The sequence below is a fragment of the Acomys minous genome (assembly GCF_964271855.1).
Source record: "Acomys minous genome assembly, chromosome: 10".
NCBI classification, from domain to species: Eukaryota; Metazoa; Chordata; class Mammalia; order Rodentia; family Muridae; genus Acomys; species Acomys minous.
The window spans coordinates 104,039,003-104,061,426 of NC_140491.1; the positions used below are offsets into that span (position 1 = coordinate 104,039,003).

At 39.9% G+C, this 22,424-nt stretch overlaps 1 protein-coding gene across 2 annotated transcripts in view; it reads right to left on the minus strand.

Moving 5' to 3' along the window:
* The window catches only part of ABCB11 (ATP binding cassette subfamily B member 11), a 65,123-nt gene that overhangs the window by 24,379 nt on the left and 18,320 nt on the right, over positions 1-22,424 (minus strand). Inside the window, exons 10-18 of one of the 2 annotated variants that reach the window (XM_084797564.1) lie at positions 20,128-20,241; positions 17,844-17,954; positions 16,392-16,517; positions 15,602-15,805; positions 12,599-12,769; positions 12,197-12,398; positions 11,324-11,393; positions 6,531-6,630; positions 1,402-1,563 (exon numbers count right to left, since the gene is read on the minus strand). In XM_084797564.1, the coding sequence (XP_084653690.1) occupies positions 1,402-1,563; positions 6,531-6,630; positions 11,324-11,393; positions 12,197-12,398; positions 12,599-12,769; positions 15,602-15,805; positions 16,392-16,517; positions 17,844-17,954; positions 20,128-20,241 (1,260 nt within the window). The remainder of the gene's footprint in view (positions 1-1,401; positions 1,564-6,530; positions 6,631-11,323; positions 11,394-12,196; positions 12,399-12,598; positions 12,770-15,601; positions 15,806-16,391; positions 16,518-17,843; positions 17,955-20,127; positions 20,242-22,424) is intronic. The other variant, XM_084797565.1, reaches the window with a different exon arrangement.

The window sequence follows — 22,424 nt, forward strand, 5'->3', positions numbered from 1 at the left end:
GAGTCATTTTCCTCAGTGTTGTTACCCACTCCTGCTCACCGAGCAGCCCTAATTAAATTCAGTGGATCATTTAACAAAGCATGAAAGTCCAAGGGGATCCTTGTTGTAAAGAGAGACTCTGAAGGGCATGAGAGGAGGTTCGGAGAGGATGACAGGGAGGATGTGACCAAACTATACCATATGTGTGCATGAAATTGTCAAAGCATAAACAAACAAATAAATAAAAAGAAAATCAGTAAAGCAGTCAGATTTCTGGGTTTCCTTAATACAAGCCAGCATCTCCGTGTAGGCTTCCATATTCAGATTCGTCCCTGATCTTTCTTCTAACTTATGTTTGCCTTGCTCCAGGAGGTCCACGTAGAGCCTCTCTGCCGGAACGCCAGCTAGAGAGGTCAGGCAGGGCCTGACCTTCATCCCAAGCCAACACCAGCAATGGTGGCCAGCAAACAGGCCATCGATAAGTATTTGTTGGATGGTGAGTGTTACTTGTTTCTTTCTGTTTAAGGACCCACCTTCCTCACTTCCACAAAGTTCCTAGAGAAAGTAACATGGCTGTGGTGCTGTGGCATCAAGTCCACATATGCTAGTTGTTGGGTAGGGAAAAGAACAAGTGCTTATATTTGCGTATTGTACCTACTAGGGAATGAAGAAATATACATTACTTATTTTAAAAGACTTGCAGCATGAAAGACTGGCACCATGTAACCAGGAACTGAGAGAGAGAGAGAGAGAGAGAGAGAGAGAGAGAGAGAGAGAGAGGAGGGAGGGAGGGAGGGAGGGAGGGAGGGAGGGAGGGAGAAGAGAGAAGAGAGAAAAGAAAGAATAGTAAAACACCAAGGAAGTGAAAAAATTAAAATAAGTGTATTCCTTCTCCCAGCTGTATTTTTACTTTGTTGTTTTTTCTCTCAGTTCCTCCCACATCTCCATGTTAATGCACTCAGTAGCAGAAGAGAGTCTTGCTCAGGACACATTATCACCTGCCCTTTAAGTCCTCAGTGATCCAGCAAGATTAGAAATCACCCTGAAATCCTTTTGTATTATTATTCAACAAACACGCTTTCCATACAGGAAGTCAGCTCTCTTGCAGCCTCCATCTGTAGCTGTGTTTATTTATTGTTTTCATAGTGCAATGACGGTGAGCCCTTGCCAGCCCAAGTGAAGAGTGCTCAACGTCCCCTTCTCACTTTCCTTTCTGTGTGGTGGAGACTCTGAATTTTTTTTTTATCCTTTAGAGTTGGAGGTAGGGGATGGGGTGGGCAGGACAGCTAGCCAAAAAAATAAAAATAAAAATAAAATGCTGAGTGTGTTAAAGAGAAGAGGCATTAGATCAGATAGTGTATTAGCCAGTGACTTAAGAGGTTACGAACAGAGTAAATAAAGTTAGTCCATTTGCGTGCTTACCCCTAGGATCTGGCTGAACAAAAAGGAGTAGATGGGTGTGATGGCCCCGTTAACTGCTGCACTGACAGCTCCCACCAGCGTGTAGTGCCACTCAGGAAGGTTGAATTTCAGAATCCTTCTAACTGGGGCAGGTTCCACCTCTTCCACAAGCCCGTCCTTGTCCTTAGGGAAAGAGAGGGTCACCTTAGTCACTCAAACATATACACGCCCTTTGGCACACATAGGGTTAAGAATGGCAGGCTGGGTGGTAATAGGTGACTTGGTTCAGGGCTGCTCACCAAATGGTGGGTTGGTAGTGCTCATCATGGCCTATGGACTAACTCTTGAGCCGTAAGGATTGTGTTGTCTCTTTGAAAACAATTCCTCACTTAAAAAAAAGTAACTTCGCGAAGTGTATTTACGTATTAAAAAATGAGGGGGAGTTTTGAGGTACACACATCAAGCAACGTTCTCTAAGCTGGCAACTGGTGGAAGCTCTGGGACAGGCCAGAGTAACGGAGGGGAGACATGTTTAACTCGGTGATCGCGCATCTGTGTTAACAAGGCTTCCCGTAATGAGTGCTCACAAGCCAGCAACACCGATCTGCATTTCTAAATTGCACACTTCCCCCGACAGAGAATGAAAATTCATCACGATTTTCCCATTATGATCATTTTAGTTGGTATTAAAATATCACAGCTTGCAACTTGTTCATCCCCATTGAGGGCAAGCATTATGTATAAAATCTTGTTGCTTTATTTTTTTTATCTTTTTGTCTATTGATTTGGTGATTTGTTAAACTTAATACTCACCCTGAGAAAGGATTCTAGGTGTCTTATACAGATTTGTATTGGTTTTAAAAAAAAAAAACTTTTTCTACTAAAACACTACTAAAAATATCTATGTAAAATTGACTACAATGATTAATGGATATTCTTTTTTTTTTTTTTTTTTACTAGTACAAGTTAGCTTATCCTACAGATAGCTAAATATCAGGAACAGAAAATAGCACAAAGCTTGAAAACTTTCCCTTCTCTTACAAAGTCAAGGGCCACATTACCAGTTCAATTTAAAGGAAGTCTGGAGTGAGAGTCCTCTCATTATAGTTGCCCCTGGAGCTGGTAATGAATTTGTCATCATCTCCCTTCCGAGCGCTCTCTTGGCTACCTGCAACACCTGTGCTTTGTCACTGCTACTCACGCAGCAAATCCTTCTGCTCAGTCCTTTCATCTCAACTTACTAACTCAGGCCATCAGTGCCACAGAGCAGAGTGCTCAAAAAAGGACCAGAGCAGCAGGCAGAGGAAAAACGGAGTTCTTGGGAGAGCCTTGTCTGGCCGCCTGCAGAATATACGGGCCAATATAAGGGCTATTTCATTAAAATAAAAGAGTTGCATCTATCTATCTGTCCTATTTTTGCACATAAGACAATCACGACCTTTGTTCAGATCATTGAGGTTTTTTGTTTGTTTGCTGCTTGCTTGCTTGCTTGCTTGCTTGCTTGAGAATATTTCTCTGGCATTCAACCCATCTGCCCACTAGAAAGAAGACAGGCTCGGAGAGCCTGTGAGCCCTCTCCTAAAACACAGTTTACTTCACATCTCCTTGTGGGAACTGGGAATTGAGCTGGGAACTGGGAACCAGGGTAGAGTTGAGATGACAAATGGCGGGTACTGCCAGTGCTTTAAGTAGCTCGGTATTTATCTCGGACTCAGGTGGACTCTGCCCTCACCCTCGGCATTTTGTCAGACTAACTAGATGGCTTTCACTATGGCAAAATTGATCTTTGTAGGTCCAGATCTGGACGTCACAGGCGCATAAATGTCATGGTAACATTCTCTGAATTCTGCGTGTTCCTTAATAACGCTGTTATCCCATAGGATGGTTACTTCATTCGTAGCCTGACAAGGTGGAATCTCTCCCAGTTTTCTTATGGCAAAGTGTCTGTAACCTTAAACAATGAGATATTTAAATGCAATATGAAATATTTTTTGCCATGTAGTTTTCATATCAAAACATATTAGTAAACAAAAATAGTTAACTTGAATAATTTTGGCATCTTCCACTAAAAAAGAAAAAAATTGACCTTAAAGAAAGGTATATTTTACTGTCCTAAAGTACCTTGAGTGCTTTAGAAAGCCTGTCCTCAGATAACAGATTATGTTATTAAATTTTATTTGTTCTATCTAAATAAACAACAGAGGAATTACATATACTATATTATGTGTATACATATGTCATATACATATGTATCTGTGTCTTATTTTTGCATATAACATATATACATGCATACTATATAATGTGTTATATGTTATATATATAAATATGTATAATATACATGTACATTATATGTATATAAAGTATATGTATGCATATATGTGTATGCATATATTTTATATACATAAAACAACTGAAGTCATACTAAGAAACACAGTGGTCTCCTACCTTTTATGTAGATGGTTTTATACTTGACAGGATTTTCCTAGTTTTGTTTTGGTTTTTTCTTTAATTCCCCTGTGTGGACCAGTGGAAGATCAAACTTCCTACTGGAGTTTTGTATCCTTCTTTCTCTCATCTGTTTCTGTATTCTAAATATGAGTCTCCAATCTGGATAATAACTTTAGGATTTAATGATAAAATGGTACATAAGACCAAAAAAACCAAGATTTTCCAGATGAGTCAACATGGATAGCCATTTTTTATGAGTCCCTGTCTCTGTCTTATCTCTTATATCTCTCAGGTAGGACTAAGTCCACAAGTCAGCTGTGATGAACTACAAGATTCTAATAATATATCGCATCCTGACTCGATTCATATACATCCTCTCTCTCTCTCTCTCTCTCTCTCTCTCTCTCTCTCTCTCTCTCTCTCTCTCTCTCTCTCCCTCCCTCCCTCCTTCCCTCCCTCCCTCTCTCTCTCTCTCTCTCTCTCTCCCCCTCCCTCTCATTTTACTGGAAAAGATTCATAAATATTAGAGACTGAAATTTCCACTGTGTAGACAGACCTTAATACTTTAATCCTAAACTTGCCCTGATCAGGATATTTACTCTCTGATCTTGTTCATGGAAGCTAAAAACACAGCTCGGAGAAGGAGAACCAGCTTAGCTCTGTCACTAGCTGACCCTTTGGAGGAGTCAGACTTCTAACAAGCCTCAGCTCTTCTCAGTGTTCTGTAAATACTCCAAGAGACCACAAGGTGGAGGTAATTGCTTTGTGGAAGTAGACCCTTCAGCAACACAGCAGTTTCCCAAACCACAGATGATGAGGCCTGCCTTCTCCATCATAATGGGAAAGAGCAAGACTTCTGCTTGGCCCTGTAGACTTAGTGAAGTGGCAAAATACTTTGAAATACTAAAACCAAGCCACACCTTCTCATACAGTGCTCCTTAGGATTCAAAAGTGTATTACTCAAAAAAAAAAAAAAAAGAGTAGGAAATGGAAATTCCATTAGCAAATTACATTATAATTGTTTTCCTTTAAAGTTTTCTTCAAATCAAAAGAACTCTGATACAGTCATTGTATACACAAGAAGTTTCAGGAAATTCACAGATCATTTCCTTTTGGAGCTTGAACAACATAATTTCAGCGTCATGACACATTTTTTTTTCTTGTTTTTCATTTTCATCTCCTTTACTGGAGAAAATACAAAAGAGTGTCTTTTAAAAGTTGTACTGGGAAACACTCAAATGATTTCGATTGTTTTATTCCCAGTGCAGTGAGCATATATGAAATTGTAAATTCTGGCACCAAACGAGGAGATGCACCTTTAATGGCAAGACACAGTGAGAAATCATCCTTACAAATGCATGTTCCCTCATTCTGATTCATTCTGAGAAAAGAAGGTTCTGAGATAATTATTGAAATGAATTTTTTCAGCATTAAAAGCTCTTTTCAGTGTCAATAGAACAATATAGTCAAGAGTCTTAATAGCCCATCTTTCACACGGTCTTAAGGGATATCATTCAAGAATTCACCCCAAATTTCTCCTTTGTGAGCCAGTGTTTTTAAGTATGCCTTAATGGATTCACAAGTTGGATTCTTATTGAAAGACATTTTGAAGTTACATCATGCATAATGGATGTACTTGTAATTAGAAATAGGTCTTGGCTTATTTGATTTGATACATAGAAGAGTTTGGGCTTCAGATGAAGTTTCATCACAGAAACTATTTTTTTGTTCAGTTAAAACAAACAAAAGCCTCTTTTTTTTTTTAATTGTCAGTGTGTCTTTATTACCAGGATCCTGATGATGTGGCTCTTAAAACATTGGTTACCACTGTTGTTTATAAAAGGACACTTGAATGTGCTATTTACAATCTAGATATTAGGTTACTTTGATGGGGAACAATCCTGGGATGAGGGGCATCTGTGAAAGACTCAGCAAATGTAAAGCAATAAATAAAAGCCTCTTGAAGTCCTACTGGAGACAAGGCACTGAGCAAAGCACCTGTGGCGACTCAACACAGATGTGATGGGTCAGGAAGTCTAAAAAGCCTAAAATGTAGTGAGAAGAGAGAGTATGGCTTCCAAACCTTAGCGTTCCATGAAGGAGTTCCAATAAAGGGTGCATAGGAGATCAAAAGTGAGCACACCAAGGCTAGGAGACTTGGGGTTTGATATATGGTCCCTTATAAAAAAGATAATATCCACAATGCCAGAATAGCCACATTCTCATGAGTGTGCCCCTGACATTTAAAACCTGTGACAATTTGCATAAGGTCTAGTCTTATCAAATAGCTTCACTGATTGAGAGGAAATTTTAAAAATTGAGAAAAAAACTATTTTGGGTATTCTCTAAAACTTTAAAAAGTTACATGCATTCAAACAAATGATTTGCTATGCACATTTAAGAAACATATTTCCTCTGTTTATTATGACTATTCATATGAAAATTGATAGCTACCCCTTAACAATTCCATTTAATTTAATAAGTGTTCTTCGAAGTAATTAACTAATAAATCTGTGTTCTTTGCGGAGTGGGGTGTATAAAATACGGAGTTTTCACTAGGTCCTAATGGTCCCCTATTTGGTCTGACTTAGTAAGGCATTACTCTACACCTAAAAACCATAAATACCTAAAGACAAAAAGAGGCACCTGGGAAGAATTTCTTCCATGCCCCAACCCCCAACCCAGAGCAATGGGTGTCTGACCTTGCTGTCTTCGTAAGCAGATTTGTGATCAGCAATAGCCAGTGGAGATTCGTGTGCCAGAAGAGAAATCTGAGACTTGGAGCGTTGCCGGATGGAAGCTCTGAGTAAAACAAACAAACAAACAAACAAACAAATAACACAGGCAAGCAATAGACTCAGCTGGTGTCCCAGTTTATATCCCATATCAAATCAACAGAAATGGTTAGTGGGTCACATGACACCTAGGGCAGGGAGCTTCCTGTTAGGTTTGATGACTTTTATCTTGGGTCAGAATAAACTGCATTTCACTTGAACCCAAGCTCTGTTACTACTGGATCCGGATTCAGTGTGTACCCAGGATGGGAGAAGGTGAAGGGAGCAAAGTTTCCCATCGACCTATTGAAAACAGCTCCGGACTCCAATGTGCTCAGAGGCCACATGTTTCTGCCAGCTATTACCACAGCAAAGGTGATGGTTTAGCACTTGCATAGACTTCTGATTCAGGGCATAGTCTCTAGTCTCTCTTTGTGTCTGTGTCTCTAGGTCCCTCTGTGCCTCTCTCTCTCTCTCTCTCTCTCTCTCTCTCTCTCTCTCTCTCTCTCTCTCTCTCCTTCTTTTTCACCCTCTTCCTGTCCGTCTCCCTTTTAGGGTGACATCACCTGGATACAAGTGAAATAACAGAAAGAAAAGAAAAATAGGGTCCCTAGTGAGACTATCCCCAGGTTTTATAGGTCAAGTGGTAACCAGGCCTAGGAGCTTACAAATTAGGTTTGATGAGGCTCATCTCCAGGTTATGCACTGCCCACAGAAATGAGTCAACAACAGTCTTGTTGAAATATACTTTAGCTTAATGCATTTGTTTATTCAGCTGCATAACAAGCGTGCTAGGTTGCTATGGTATGTAAAAATCCAATGTTAGGTGCTAGTGGGAACATAAAGACTAGGCAAACTGCTGATGTCTTTCTCAAGGAATTTAAGCCCCACAGGAGAACAATGCATTCAGTCAAAGCTGGTGTAGCGAAAGTAGGGTGGGTGCTATGCAGACATTTTCAATAATTAAAGCTGTGCTTTGAAGACTTCATTTGAAGTAGTACAATGTAAGGAGAGATGGTGGGGGTGAGGGGGCCATGACAATTGTTCTAACTCTAGACAGGATGATTTCCATACTTCCTGTTATTCGTATGCAGGGGAAATTAGACTAAAGCAAACACCAAGATGGTGCCTGTCACCATCCAGACTTCCTAAGAAATCAGTAACATGTCAACTTCGTTATGCTAATCTCTTCCCAGCACTGTGTGAATGGCCTCCCTCTTAGTCACCCACAATCAACACTACGCATTTACCGGAGCTCACCTCCCTTCTTCAACCGGGCACATCCAAAGTCTTGCCATACCTCATTATGATCAAAACCACAAAACCACTCCTGAAACCTGATCCCATTGTCCCCAACCTAACCTCTGGGACACTGAATGGATTCTCCACTCGGCATGGCACAAAGAGGATGCGTATAGAGTTATTTCTGTGGGCCAAGTAACTAATGATGGGACATCTTCAGAGTGCGAACTACAGGCTGTGTCGCCTGGAGCTCACAGGGTGATCATACAGTCTCATGGGGCGTGTGTTATGAGTGAGACTCAAAGCCATAGGTCTAACCAAACTCACAGCAACTGGCATCCAGGCAGGAGTATATGAGAGAGGAGAGAAGGTCAGTATTGAACTGAGTACTCAACAGCCAGTTCTAGATGTATGGAGACCTCTGTGTTCCTTCAGGTTTCTACTACCTTAACCTTGTACTTCTTTTATTATTATTATTATTATTATTATTATTATTATTATTATTATTACTACTACTACTACTACTACTACTACTACTACTACTACTACTACTACTACTACTTTAAAACCCTGCATACTCATTTTGCTTTCTGGCTCTGTGCTTGTGCCTTCAACGCTTTCACAATGATCTTCTGCTCCTCAATAAGGAAAGGCTACTTGAGCCTGTCACAGACACACTTGGCACACAGGGAGCCCCCGGAGGCTCTGCTGGCGTACTTCTTTGTTTTAGACAGTCTCATAGAAGAGCCTACAACGGTACGTTAAACACTGGACCATTCTGAGCGCCTCTAAGCACCATCCCCGGAAAAGCAATCTTGTGCTTCTTAAATCTGCTGTTGTTTATTCCTCACTCAAACTCTTCCACCTCTCTACTGTACTGGAATATTGTTATAAGACCATGAGCAGTAAGTATGCTGGGCAAGGTCTAACCAAACTCACAGCAAGGCAGGAGCATATGAGAAAGGAGAAAATGTCAATATTGAATTGAGTACTCAACACCCAGTTCTAGATGTATGGAGACATCCGGATGTATGGCCCTCAGTCTGGCTTATCATAAACTCTGTGGTCAGAGTCCATCACAACACTTTTCAGAACTTATTCCATACTCTCTTTAAGAAATCCTCACACAGTCAAAAGTTGTGTATACCACTTTTCACTGCAAAGAAGAACAGCTAATTTGGGGAATAAATGTTCTTTCTCTCTTTCTGAGCATTATTATTTAGAAAATTATTTTTTGTTGCCAATTATCTTGTTTTTGAGCCTCAAAGATATTGTTGAGGAAAGGCTCAGCTATTATAAAGACCATAGCCTAAGAAACAAGATACAAATTAACATTTCATTTAGTCATTTTCTAGAAGAGAATCTTGTCAGCTCAAACAATGAGATATTTTAAATAGAACTCTTTATTCAAAGTTATAAATCTTTCTCTGCAGGAGGTTAATAGCTACTTTTGTGTGTAGATTGCTTTTCTGTATTTTTTTAGTCCTAGTCATTAAACTGTAGAATTTGTGGGAAATGTAGCCAAATAAAAGACACTTGTGTGAAAATGGTTATTTGTTTCTCGTCATAAACTACTTAGAACAGACAGAATTTTGCTGCTAAAACTAAATAAAATATGTACTTTCTTACTGTCATGACCACAAGGTACATATTATTTTAATCCAATGACCAAGAGAGGCACTCACTCATTGTTTGTGCTCATGAAAGTAGTTTCTATCTCAAGTTGTGATCCATGTGTTTTAGTCATGATTAAACATGCTGCCATGATCAAACATAGTGTCACATGTCTATAAAATTGTATCTAATAGTTCTGATAATTTAATATATCTTCTACTATATAGACTAATTCAAAGCTATTGCTTTGTTTTCCAGCTCAATACAGCTAACACTTTTTAAAATTCTTTCTTTTTTCCAGTAGATTTTTTTTCTAAAGAGAAAAAAAAATAACTAAGTCTGAGAATTTAATTCTATAAAGATAAGATATGTTAGTATAAAAAAATCTATGTATATTTGAAATAAATGCAAATATTTTTAGTAAATTACTCTTTGAAAATTAACAATAAAATAATTTTGGCTATGTGAAGTTATTATCAGACTGCTCTACTTTAAGCAATGTTAACTCTTTTTCAGGAAGCAAGCAGCCATCTTGAAAGAGCAAGTCTTTGAGTCTTTGCTCTGAGCACAGTCTTACATTTAATGCCTTGGAAATGTTAAGGCCAGTGGTGGAGAGACACAGCAACCGTGACGTATTACTAGTTTTCTGACTGAAGGAGAAAAGTCTTAACAATATTTTCATGGGCAGAATTCCTAAACTTTTAACACCAGAAAACTTTTTTAGTAAAATTCTTAAACCAACATAAAAGATGATGATTTATAGTCTCACTAACAACACACTCCAAAACATGTTTTGAAAGTAAATGGTTATAGATGTAAACACAGGAAAATAAATATTACATTGGGTACACTCTCTTTGAAAAGCATAAACATGTACTTTATTCCACCCAGTTAAGAAATGATTTGAGAGTCTAGAAAGGTGGCTTAGTGGTTAAGATCTGCAATTCCAAAGGACCTGGGTTCAATTCCCAGCACTCACTTAACAGCTCACAATTGTATGTAACTCTAGTAATAAGGGGTCTGATACTCTCACACCAATGCACACAAAATAAAACTAAATAAAGAAATGATTTGAGTCTAAATGCATTATTCTGGGAGCACAAGTGTTAGTAATTTAATTGCTTCTAAATAAGGACAAAGAACAGAGCTAAATGGGTGAGGATGGCCTTCATATAAGAGTTTTTCAGACAATAGTTAAGTTTGGTGGAGAAAGATTAGGTGCCTGGCAGTTTGTTTGTTTGGTTGCTTGGTTGGTTATTTGTTTGTAATTGTTTATGTGCTTTCTCCTAAGATAGGGCCTCATATTGTAGTCCAAGCTAGCCTTGAGCATGTAATCTTCCTACCTCAGCCTCCCAAGTATACGGGTATGCATCGCAGTACCAAGTTAACACCATAATTTTTAAAATCCCTATTCTAGGGGGCTGGAAAGATGGCTCAGTGGGTAAGAGCACTGGCTGATCTCCAAATTTCAATTCCCAGCACCCACATGGTGGCTCACAACCATTCCGTAACTCCAGTCCTGGGGGATACAATTCCCTCTTCTGGCCTCTGTAGGCACCAGACAAACACATGATGTACAGAAATACATGCAGGCAAAACAGCCATATACATAAAATTGAAATTAAAACATAATAAAATAAAAAATTTCTATTCTAAATTCAGTAACAGGAGAGCCTTCCAGCCATGGCCCTCCTTTCAACCAATTGAAAAGACCAAGTTAAATAAATGGACATACTCTGATACCACAAGACCTGAAGTCTGCCATGTGGCTTCCTTCTTGGATCTAAGATATTGCCTAAGCATCACAAGAGTCGAAGGCTCCTGAAAATATCAAAAAAACTTCAAAATCAATGGCTTGTGCTTACCTTAAACTCTCCCGGTAGCTCCCTCTGGTAAAACTTCTCTCAAGTGTGCTGCCCTCGGTTGTATCTTTTCCTATGTAACACAACATGAACCATGCCTTAGAGCACAGAAGAAGCCTCATTTATATAGAATAATTTTCTGTGTGCCTAGAAGGCAATTACTGCATTTGGATACCCAAAAATCCAGTTAACTTGTTGCAATAAATAAAACTTGAAACTTGTCCAACACATTCTAACAATATTTGTGTGTGTGTAATATATATATATATGTATGTGTGTATATATGTGTATATATATATATATATATATATATATATATAATCTCAAAATTCTCAGTAAGACTGACATGTGAAATGTGTGCTTGCTGTTCTTTCTACAAACATAAGATTCTTTGAGTATGAGTTTTTAAAAATTAATGAAAACCCACTAGAGTTTACACACACACACACACACACACACACACACACACACACACACATATACACACACACACACTGGTGCAACTAGCAAACTTTCAAAACTTATGTAGGTTTCATGTGTTAAATGTACGCAATAGTTATACCTAATGCTGTTCATGAGTCCATAATTCATGCAACAATAAGGACTATAAAATGCCTGGCTCATCTAGGAAGCTCATCCTACTTAAAAAAAAAATTATAAAATTGAAAGCAAAAGTCCTTGGGTTTAGCTCTGTGACTTGATCAGATAATTTAGCCTTCTCTGTTTTATTTATTTTCCTTATGAACTCATAATGACTGCCGGGCTTTGAGAGAATAAGCAATACATATTCACAAGCATATAAATTCAACATATAAATAGCACTATATACATTAATTATTTAGTATAATATACAGGTTAAAGGGAAAAGGTACTTACCCTTTACTCCCATTTCTTTGTGGGCTTCATCTCCTTGGCTTTGTAGGGTAACAAGCATGAAGTAGACACCTTTTCTCTCTAATAGCTCTTCATGGGTGCCCTTTTCCACAGCTGCTCCATGCTCAAAACCAATGATCATATTTGCAGCTCTGACTGTTGATAGGCGATGGGAAACTGAGATGACCGTGTGCTCATGTTGAATCTGTAAGAAGACATGGTAGACATGTCTTACAAGACAGAACCAACACCAACCTTCACACCATCCCTGGGTCCACAAGGAAGTCAGTTTTGGACCCTAGGAAGATCCTTAAACGGGCTGTGCATATATCAGAAACAGCCAACGATTTCTTGTAGCCACTCCCTCCTTGATAGGCCTGTAAAGTGAACTGGCTTTCCACAAACCTTATTCAATGCTCCTTGTACTCTGGCTTCACTCTCATTGTCCAGTGCTGAGGTAGCCATGTCCAAAAGTAGGATCTTGGGATTCCGTATGAGGGCTCGAGCAATGGCCACCCTTTGTTTCTGACCACCACTCATCTGGCCTCCTCCTTCTCCAACAAGGGTGTCAAATTGCTACGAATCATAGGAAGAAGAATTTGATGGCTTCTGATAGTGATCCAGTATCCCTTCTAACTTTTCTCAAGTGTGAATTTTTACAGGTCCAAGTTTTAATAAAAGAAATACCCCTCTCTGAAATGAATTAACCAATTAATATTTACATGTGAGATAATTAATGCGTGGAACTACGTGAATGTTTCTTTTTAGTTCACTTCAAATAGAAATTTGCAACCAAAGTAAGAATTAATTAATCTTGAAAACCCATCTCAGGGGACAACATCACAAATCACAATCTTGTCTCCTTTCTCCTGCTGAACACAAGGCGAAACATGATGCTATAGCTGTCTTTATATTGTCATTGGAAGATCAAACCAGTTTTATTTATAAAGATCAAACTCATTGCTGTCACAGCAAGTCCTGACTGGGTATCCCACAGAACTAAATCCACACTAAAATTTAACAATGGAGTATTAGAAGCCAAATTCTTAGTATCAGCCAATACAGGTTGAACTCCTTCCTGCAGATAAAGCATGGTGCAGAAATTCTACAGAGTGTGATGGCACATGTCTTTAATCCTAGCACTCAGGAGGCAGAGGCAGGTGGATCTATGTGAGTTCGGGGCCAACCTGGTCTACAGAGGAAGTCCAGGATAGCCAAGGCTACACAGAAAAACTCTGTCTTAAAAAAGAAAGAAAGAAAGGAAGGAAGGAAGGAAGGAAGGGAAGAGAAGAGGAGAGAGAGAAACAGAGACAGAGATAGAGAGTCTACAGATAGTGTCTCACGTAGGCTTCATAGAACCCCAGGAGGCAAGCACTACTATTTGTCTTAATGGTAACAAGGAAATTCCAAACATAAAGGGTTACACTAACCTGATGGAAGCTCATAAAGCTAGAAGGTGGAGAAGCTGGTTTGATGGAGGTGGTGTAAATGGCGCCGGAGAGGTAAATGCTAAAGCGTTATTCTCATTAGCCATTAGACTATAGCATCCTCATAATGACAATGCTACTCAAAAAGGTGATTTAGAAGCTTTGGTGGTTTGAATGAAAATGGCCTCCATAAGCTCACAGGGCACTATTTGATAAGATTAGGATATATGGCCTTGTTGGAGGAAGTGTGTCACTGGGGGAGGGGGTGGGCTTTGAGGTCTCAGAAGCTCACACCAGGCCCAGTGAGTGGCTCTCTATCTTCCCGCTGCTTGCAGATCCATATGTGTAACTCTCAGCTACCTCTTCACCTGCCGCCATGTTTCCCACCATGAACAGAATGGGCTAAACCTTTGAACTGTAAGCCAGCCCCAATTAAATGCTTGCCCTTTAGAGAGCTGCTGTGGTCATGGTGCCTCTTCACAGCAGTAAAGCCCTAACTAAGACAGAGGGTGAATGGGATATATTCAAGGTCAGTGTCTCTGGAGCTTGGCCCCCTGCTGTGACTTTGCTGTGTTTATATATACTGTATAATTTGGTGCAGTTATTGACCTCACAGAACATCCTTCTTTATCTGCAGATGGCCACAATGGTAGTTGCTACCTGACAAAGTGGTTGTGAGGGTTGAATAAGCTTATATATGTGAAATGCCAGGACAAGCCCTGCACTGTATTAAAAAGCCATGCATATACCATTAGTAATTGTCCTGTGACTTCGAGACCATTATGGCAAACACAGTGAATGTAACATAGAGCTAGTATGTGTAGGCATGGTGGTCATACAGGCTGAAGACGTAATGAGGAACTCTTGAATTTGTGAGATCCAGGTCTAAGAGCACAGTAGTTAAGCTGTGTAAGCACAGGCAAACCGAAGCATAAGGACAGTAGTAGTTACGATTTAGATCTAAAAATGCTCCCTGCAACAGCTAATGTTAGTTGCCAACTTGATGGGCTTGAAACCACCTAGGAGACACACCTTTGGGTACATTTTGAGAACACTTCTGGAAAAGGTAATCTGTGACGAGGAAATCCGCCCATGTGGATAACCACTGTCCCATGGGTTGGGATGAAAAAATAAAACAAAACAAAACAAAACAAACAAACAAACAAAAAACCCAAAGAAAAAGCAAGTGTAGCACCAGTATCCATCTCTCTCAGCTTTCTGCCCACAAACAAGTGTGACCAGTTGTGTCACACTCTTGCCGCCACACCATGCCAGCCATGTTGGACTGCATCCTCCAACTGCTAGAATAAGTCCTTTCTCTCTGAAGTTGCTTCTTATCAAGTGCCTGGTGCCATCTTGTGGCATTATTGTCAGCCAGTAGAACTTTTGTGGAAAGAGGTTGGCCCACTGAGTAGGGGTGGGGCCCTGGGGGGGGATGTTCCCCCCTGAAAGAGACATCCGGGACTCTGGTTTTTCCTCTGTCTTTTTGCTTCCTGGCTTCTGAAAGGTGAGCTGTTATGCTCTGCTATGTACACCCCCACTATGATGTTCTATCTTGCCATTGGCAAAGGAGACAGCTAACCTTTAAATGGAGCCTCTGAAACCATGGGCCCGAATAAATTTTCCTCCTTATAACTATGTTGTGCATTTTGCCATAGTCACTGAAAGGTGATTAACAAGCAAGAAAACATCTCTTGAGCATTACTTCATGACAATATTGCAAAGATTTCAACATGTTCTTAATCGCTAGACAAACAAATTATATCTACACCGAAAGGATCTTTAAAAAAAAAAATAGATCTCCACTTTGGTAAATGTTAACCATATAAACAATACATTTTTATATAAAAGGAAATATTTCTAGGCATAAATCTAGAGCACACCGTTAACAATTTAAAGACTAACGAGATTCAAACAAATGAAAAGGGCCAATTCTTCGTTTGATGACTTCTGTGCCCCCCCTGGATTGTAAGTAGGGTACCTGTGGCAGGGCCATAATGAAGTTGTAGGCGTTGGCCTCCTTGGCAGCTTGGACTATGTCTTCCATTGTCGCATCTTCTCTGCCATAACGAATATTCTCTGCGATAGTGGTTGAGAACAGAACTGGCTCCTGTTCCACTACGCCGATTTGATCTCTCAGCCACCGGATGTTAAGAGAGCGAATGTCATGGCCATCCAGAGTCACCTGGAGAGCAGAAGAGCATCACACAGCTTGGAGCCCTTCGAGCTTCTGAATCATGATGTTAGCTGATACTTGGCCACAGAGAAGAATAACCAGAGACTAACAAGACCACAATAGAAGCAAGCCCATGGAAATGTGGCTGCTTGTGCAAGGAAGTGTCAGTGTGCAATTGAAATTGAGTTTGGTTGCGCAGAAACTCACTGTAGAAACGCAGGTGATATAAAAGTCTCTTGATTTCTCACTGCTAACCTCCAGAATTTTTTTCTGGAGCGTAAGCGGTTGTTCACCATACTCTGAATACCTTTATTGTCTTTTGGCTTGTTTCCAAAAAGAGACTTCAAAAGATACAATGAAAGTATAGGCAATAGCCTCTGTCTTGTAATATGTGCCTTATAGTAAGTCTTGCTTTCAAATCGGACTCATCAAATAACGCTTTGCTGCTCAAAGCAATTGAAACTATAAACCTGAACAAACTAACAAAAGTACCATAGGACAATTTAAAATATTAAATTAAAAAATTCAATTTGATAACATCACTGCTTACATTCCCTCACCCCCACAAGTTGAGAAGTTTCTGGAAGATACACACCATGCCTTCAGAGGGGTCATAGAATCTCTGAATGAGCTGTAGGGCTGTGCTCTTCCCAGACCCACTGGAGCCTACCAGAGCTGTCATTTCCCCCGGTTTGATGACCATGCTGAGATTATTTAAAATCTGAAGAGGAAAGAACATTTTTTTAAGTTCATGATGTCACTGAGCACTATCCCCAAGCAATTAGACCACACATAGGATGCTTTGTGAGGATTTGTGTAGGGTATCCATGCCTCCTGCAGAAGTGTGTGTGTGTGTCTGTGTTTGTCTGTGTGTGTGTGAGAGTGTGTGTGTGTGTGTGTGTGTGTGTGTGTGTCTGTGTGTTTACTTATGCCTCATGGCACTGTCTATATACATCCATCAATCAACAACAAAAGAAGACTATCTGGAAACAGGTTTTGCCATTAGCATGTTGCTTAGTAGCAATAAAATGATAATTTACCCTGGTAAATAAGCAAGGGTCACCTTTAAAATTATGCCTCAAAATCTAATTTAAAATGCATCTGACATACTAGCATACTTCAAGGAGTCAATCTCAATTAGTAAAATAAGGAGCTCCTGTAACTCACAAATGTCATGATAATTTATAGACCAAGGATCAGAAACAAACCAATTTGCAGATGATATGTTTGAATGGTATCTGGGTATATTACTTGAATAACTTTGCCTAATAAATGTGTGTGTGTTGTGTTTCTAGATCTAAAACTCTGTGAAGGGCAAAGACTAAATGCTGGTAGGTGAAGTTAAGATTTACTTCTGTGACTATAGCAGAAATATTATTAATAAAGGGAAAACAGAGATGCTAAGTTCTGAATGAAAACAAGCATTGTTTCAAAGCCAGCTCATTCGACAGGGCAGATGGGCGTTTCCTATAGAGTGGAGTTACTGCTAACATTCTTGCTCTGTAGGTCCCAGAACACAGGGTATTTCCCTCACTGTGTGACCTGGACCATTGCTAAGCACTGATGCGTGAAAGCATCCTGTAAGGACTAATACAGCTAGAGGCCGGGAGAGCCTAGGGATAGGAAGCAAAGCCCTCACAGCTGATAGCTCTGTCAGTCACCCCCCACCCCCACCCCGCTGTGCTCCACCTTCGGTGGCTTCCGAGGAGGTGAAGATTGGAAGCTGAACTCCTTGATTGCTTTGATTTGTCTTACCACGCGCCTAGGATGGCAGGATCCCCCACTCACTTCAACAGCGGATCGCATGGCTGACTTAGCCTGAGCCTTGTGCTAGACTGTGTTCCAACGAGAGGGAGGGATTCGCACATCACAGCCATGACTTAGAAAGGCGTTGTGTCCCTAAACTGGCACGATACCGAAGGGTACTTCCAGGGAAACACACCTCAGTTCACTGTTCCTGGAAACTGAGTCAGTACTCAGAAAACAGTGTGTGGTCTGAGAACGAGCTTCTCGAGAGTAAGACATCAGGCAAAAGGTGAGCACTCACCTTCACTTCTGGTCTAGAAGGATAGTGGAAGGTCACGTTGTGGAATTCGATCTCACCCTTGATTCGGTCCAGCTTGTAACCCTCTTCTGACATGCAGTCAATGGTGGGTTGCTGGAGTGGAATACAAAGAGACAATGACCGTTCAGGCCATGAGCGTTCTGTGTCCATCCCAGTAGTTAACTCACAAAGTCACACTGGGGCTCGGTGGTTAGGAGCACTTGCTGCTCTTGAAAAGGATCCTGGTTCAATTCTCAGCACCCTCACTGTAAGCAGTTCCCAATCATCCATCACCCCATTTCCAGGGTCTGAATTCTCTTTTGACTTCCACAGGCATTAAGCATGCATGTGGTACACATACATACATGTAGGCAAAATATGCAGAAAAATAAAATGAATAAATCTAATAAAAAATTTTAAAGCAGAACTCTTTCTGGGCAAAATACTGCACAGATAAACATTAGATAAATTGCTTCCATATACCATATTTACAACAGTGAGATTATCAGTCACTGCTTTTGAGATTATTGAGTTATTATATTACTATATTATTATTGAATGTGACATTGATAGAATAAGTTTTATTTATTCAATTACTATAATGTATTGAATTATTACTGTAAGCTTATATATTATTATATAATATGGTAAAGCATTGTTTATTGATACATAATACACAATTTTAATATAGTTAGCATTTATTATAATGTACTATATTACACACATTTATACTACTATTTATATTACTGAGATGATGAGAGGCAAAGTATAAAGTGTTTTAATGTACCTCCTGCATTAACATTGTTATTATGTTTCAGTTAGATAGGGAGGAACCTCTGAGACTGTTTCTTGCCCAGGGTAATATAGTTGGTCAGCTAGGCTGGGCCAGGTAGTTACTCTCTGTTTGGCACTCAGTGCAGATGATGAGTAAAATTAAGTGTCCACAAAATGTTCTCAAATATCACCAGCTTCCAACTGTAATAGGAATAGTAATAGGAATTCATGACCATAGGCCTATCAGAGGATATACTGGGATCTATTGTCTTTTTTTTTTCAAGTGTCTAATAGGGATAGCAAGATGAAAATGTAAATGCCTTAATTTTCCATTTTTTTCCCAGGGATCCTTTGCAGTCATCACTTTATCCGAGACTGCAATAGTCCTAAGAAGAAAATAGCACTACAAAAGGTCAAAGGGCTTGAGAGATGGCTCAGTGGTCACAAGCACACATTTGCTCTTCAGAGGACCCAAGTTCAGTTCCCAGCTCCTATAGTGGGAGACTCACAACCACTTTTAATTCCAACTCCAGGGACTCTAACATTTTTACCTACATTGATGTGCACAAGCAGACAAACATATATGTGTGTATGTGTGTATGCATATTTGTATGTATATATATATATACACATACAATAAAAACAACAAAATAAATCTGTTTCTAAAGGAAAATATCAACATATTCCAGGTTATGGAAGACACAATACAAAACAGTTCCTCAGGCAGATGACAACCTCATTGTTTGCCAAAAAATAACCATAGTTCAGGTGGCCCATGGCTCTTGGTCCAGGGTGCTTTCTCAAGGGGAGAAGACAGCAGAGTGCCATCGTGTTGCTTCTGTCCTTGGTCTGTGGTTACCAGACAGGGTTTTCAATGTACTTCCATAAGTCAGCCAGCAGTATCCACCAGGGCTACCAAAGTCCTTGAAAAGATTACAAAGACTTCCTGCCAGAAGAACGTCCAGGCTCATGGACATGATATCAAACCTTTCCTCATTCCTCCAGCCTTTGCCCTGGTTCACTTTGGTCATTGACACTGGACTTTCTCAACTCCTTGCGTTCACCAAGCTCTTTCTTAACCAAGAAGCTTCTCAACCAGGAATTCCCTGTTTGGTTCTTCCCAATAACCCCATTTAAAGATTCCGCCCCCCACCCCCGACGAGCCAGCCATAACACTTTGTTTTATTTTATCTTTTATATTGGTTTTATCACTATCTGATGTTATCTTTAAATGTTATTTTTTTTTTTTCTGTGTGTGGTGGCACACGTCTTTAACCCCAACATGCGTACAAGCCAGAGGCAGGTGGATCTTAGGGCCAGGTCTGTATAGTGAGAACCAGACCAGCCAAGACAACATGGTGAGACCCTCTCTTAAACAAACTGTTCACTTCCTTGCAGGGGTTTCCCAGTATGAGTATGAGAGCAAGAACATAAACTATTGTACCTCCCAGGCTGGTTTCCAGCTCTCAGAACCCATCCAGAACACACCCCACGTTTTTTTTCTTTTACGTACCCTGTTTATTGTTTGAAAAATAGTGGCAGCAGCTGAACGCCCAGTGGCAAAGAACTCCAAGGAAGAAGATGCATGGCCAATATTTATAGCTGCTAGTATGACACAGAGAAAAATCTGAAATTTAAACAAAACAAAACAAAGGAGTTTTCACACATTTTTTTCCTGTTTGTAAATAATGACATTTACCATTTAGAGCATCCTTGTGAATTCTTGAGCTCTCTTAGAAATATTTTAAAGTTAAGTAATTTATGTTTTTTAAATATGTAGAATATATGTTTTTGCTTTATAAAGTATCTTTCCAGAGTTGTACTTTTAAAAATACCTTTTCTTCTACAGAGGATAAGAAGTGAGTAAGTGGTGCCAACAGGCAGACAAGAGCAATTCTTGTCTAAATTTTTTTTTTAAACTGCCTTCTCAGGGCTGAAGAGATGGCTCAGAAGTTAAAAGCACTTGGCTGGTCTTCCAAAGGTCCTGAGTTCAATTCCCAGCAACCACATGGTGGCTTGCAACCATCTATAATGAGATCTGGTGCCTCTCCTGGTGTGCGGGCATACATACAGGCAAACCACTGTATACATAATAATAAATAAATCTTAAAAAGAGACCACTCTCTCCAGAGGACCCCCCCCCCTTCAGCAAAGGTAGTCTTCCTGTGTCCTAGATGGAAAACCAGTAAATACACTCTATATAATCCCACTAGTAAAGAGCTCAGGTTCTCCAGGCCGTATGGGTTCTGAACCCATGTGTACATCCACCATATAGTACACATAGCAATGTGTAAATAAATGACCATGGCTGGGCCCCAATAAAGTGTATTTATAACAAACGGATTTATAAGGAATGTATTTGGACCAATGGCTATCTTACTGAGTTGTTGGAGTATTCAACTGAAGACTAGGGGCCAAAACCTTGCTTAGTCTGGCTTTGTAAGCTCTTGTCTCAGGCAATTTTCTCTATGGAGGTTTGTAGAGAAGCCATAAGTGAGAGAAGACAGACACATGCCCATTATTATTCAGTAGACAACACACAACAGAAACGTCATAGCTTTAGGCCCGTGCACAGGAAAAGAAGAAGAAAGACCGTAGTGAGCAGGCGATGCATAGGACACCCGCCTAGAGAATCGGGATCCATGTCCCTTACAAGACAGATCTGCAGGAAGGAAAACTGGTTAATGGGCTAATTGAGGCCTGAGCTCAAGTCGTACTCTATGCCACTTAGCAAACATTCTTAACCTCATGGTTGCCTCTCATTTTTGTAGTGGCAGAATCCTGACACCCATCACAGTGAAGTTATGCATATTATTCATGGTAATTACATTAATCACCTCACTCAGCACCTGATGCCTTATATACACTCAGTGAGTATTATTTTCTATTGCTGTTGTCATTCTTTACTATTGAAACCTGAAGTCTAGATGAAAAACCCTCATCCAGTTCCTCTTCATCTTACCCTAATAGAGCAGAGAGCAAGTTTTTGTCTGTATACAAGTGATACTAATTACAGTAATCTATGTGTACTGCTTCTCATTTGCACCCAACATAGACATAAGAATTTTGTGAACAACAAAATGTACTAGACTAACCTGATTGTTAATTGGTTTAGTGACTTAAAACATTGACCTCAACTCAAGAGTCCTCAGCGGGGCCTCCAACATCAGTTAGCAATGAAAACCATGCCCTACACACATAGCCACAGGCCAATCTGATGAAGGTAATTTCTCAATTGGGCATCCATCTTCAGGTATGTAAAGTTGAACTGAAGCCATGACACACAGGGACTTTTACTCAGAGCTTGTAGTTGAAGTTGTGCATCATTTAATTTTCAATTTACCTCTGAACTTTTGTTCAGAGGAATTCCTCTCTCTTCTCATAGCCATAGAATAAAAACAATTTTGCTCAGTGATTATTTCTACAGAGTGAAGAGCCAAAGCTATGTCCGGCTACTGGTACCTTTGATGGGTAACTGTATAGTATAAAGCTTTTAAATTCTATTAATTACATTCATTTGTTTGTTTATTGGGGGTTGCATGTGTACCACAATGCAGGTGTGGAGATCAGAGGAGGACCTGCCTGAGTCAGTTACCTCCTGCCTCAGAAATCTTGGGGACTAAACTCAGGGCATTGTGCTTTGCAGAAAGAGCCTTTACCCATGGAGCCATCTCACCAGCCCAAATGACTAAAGCTTTGAGAAACAATTAGATCAATTAATAGAAATAACTTTATAGTCAGACACTTTTAACTTTCTCAACATGCAAAAATCAATCTAAGTTGCAGGGAGAATGGCAAATGATGATAATA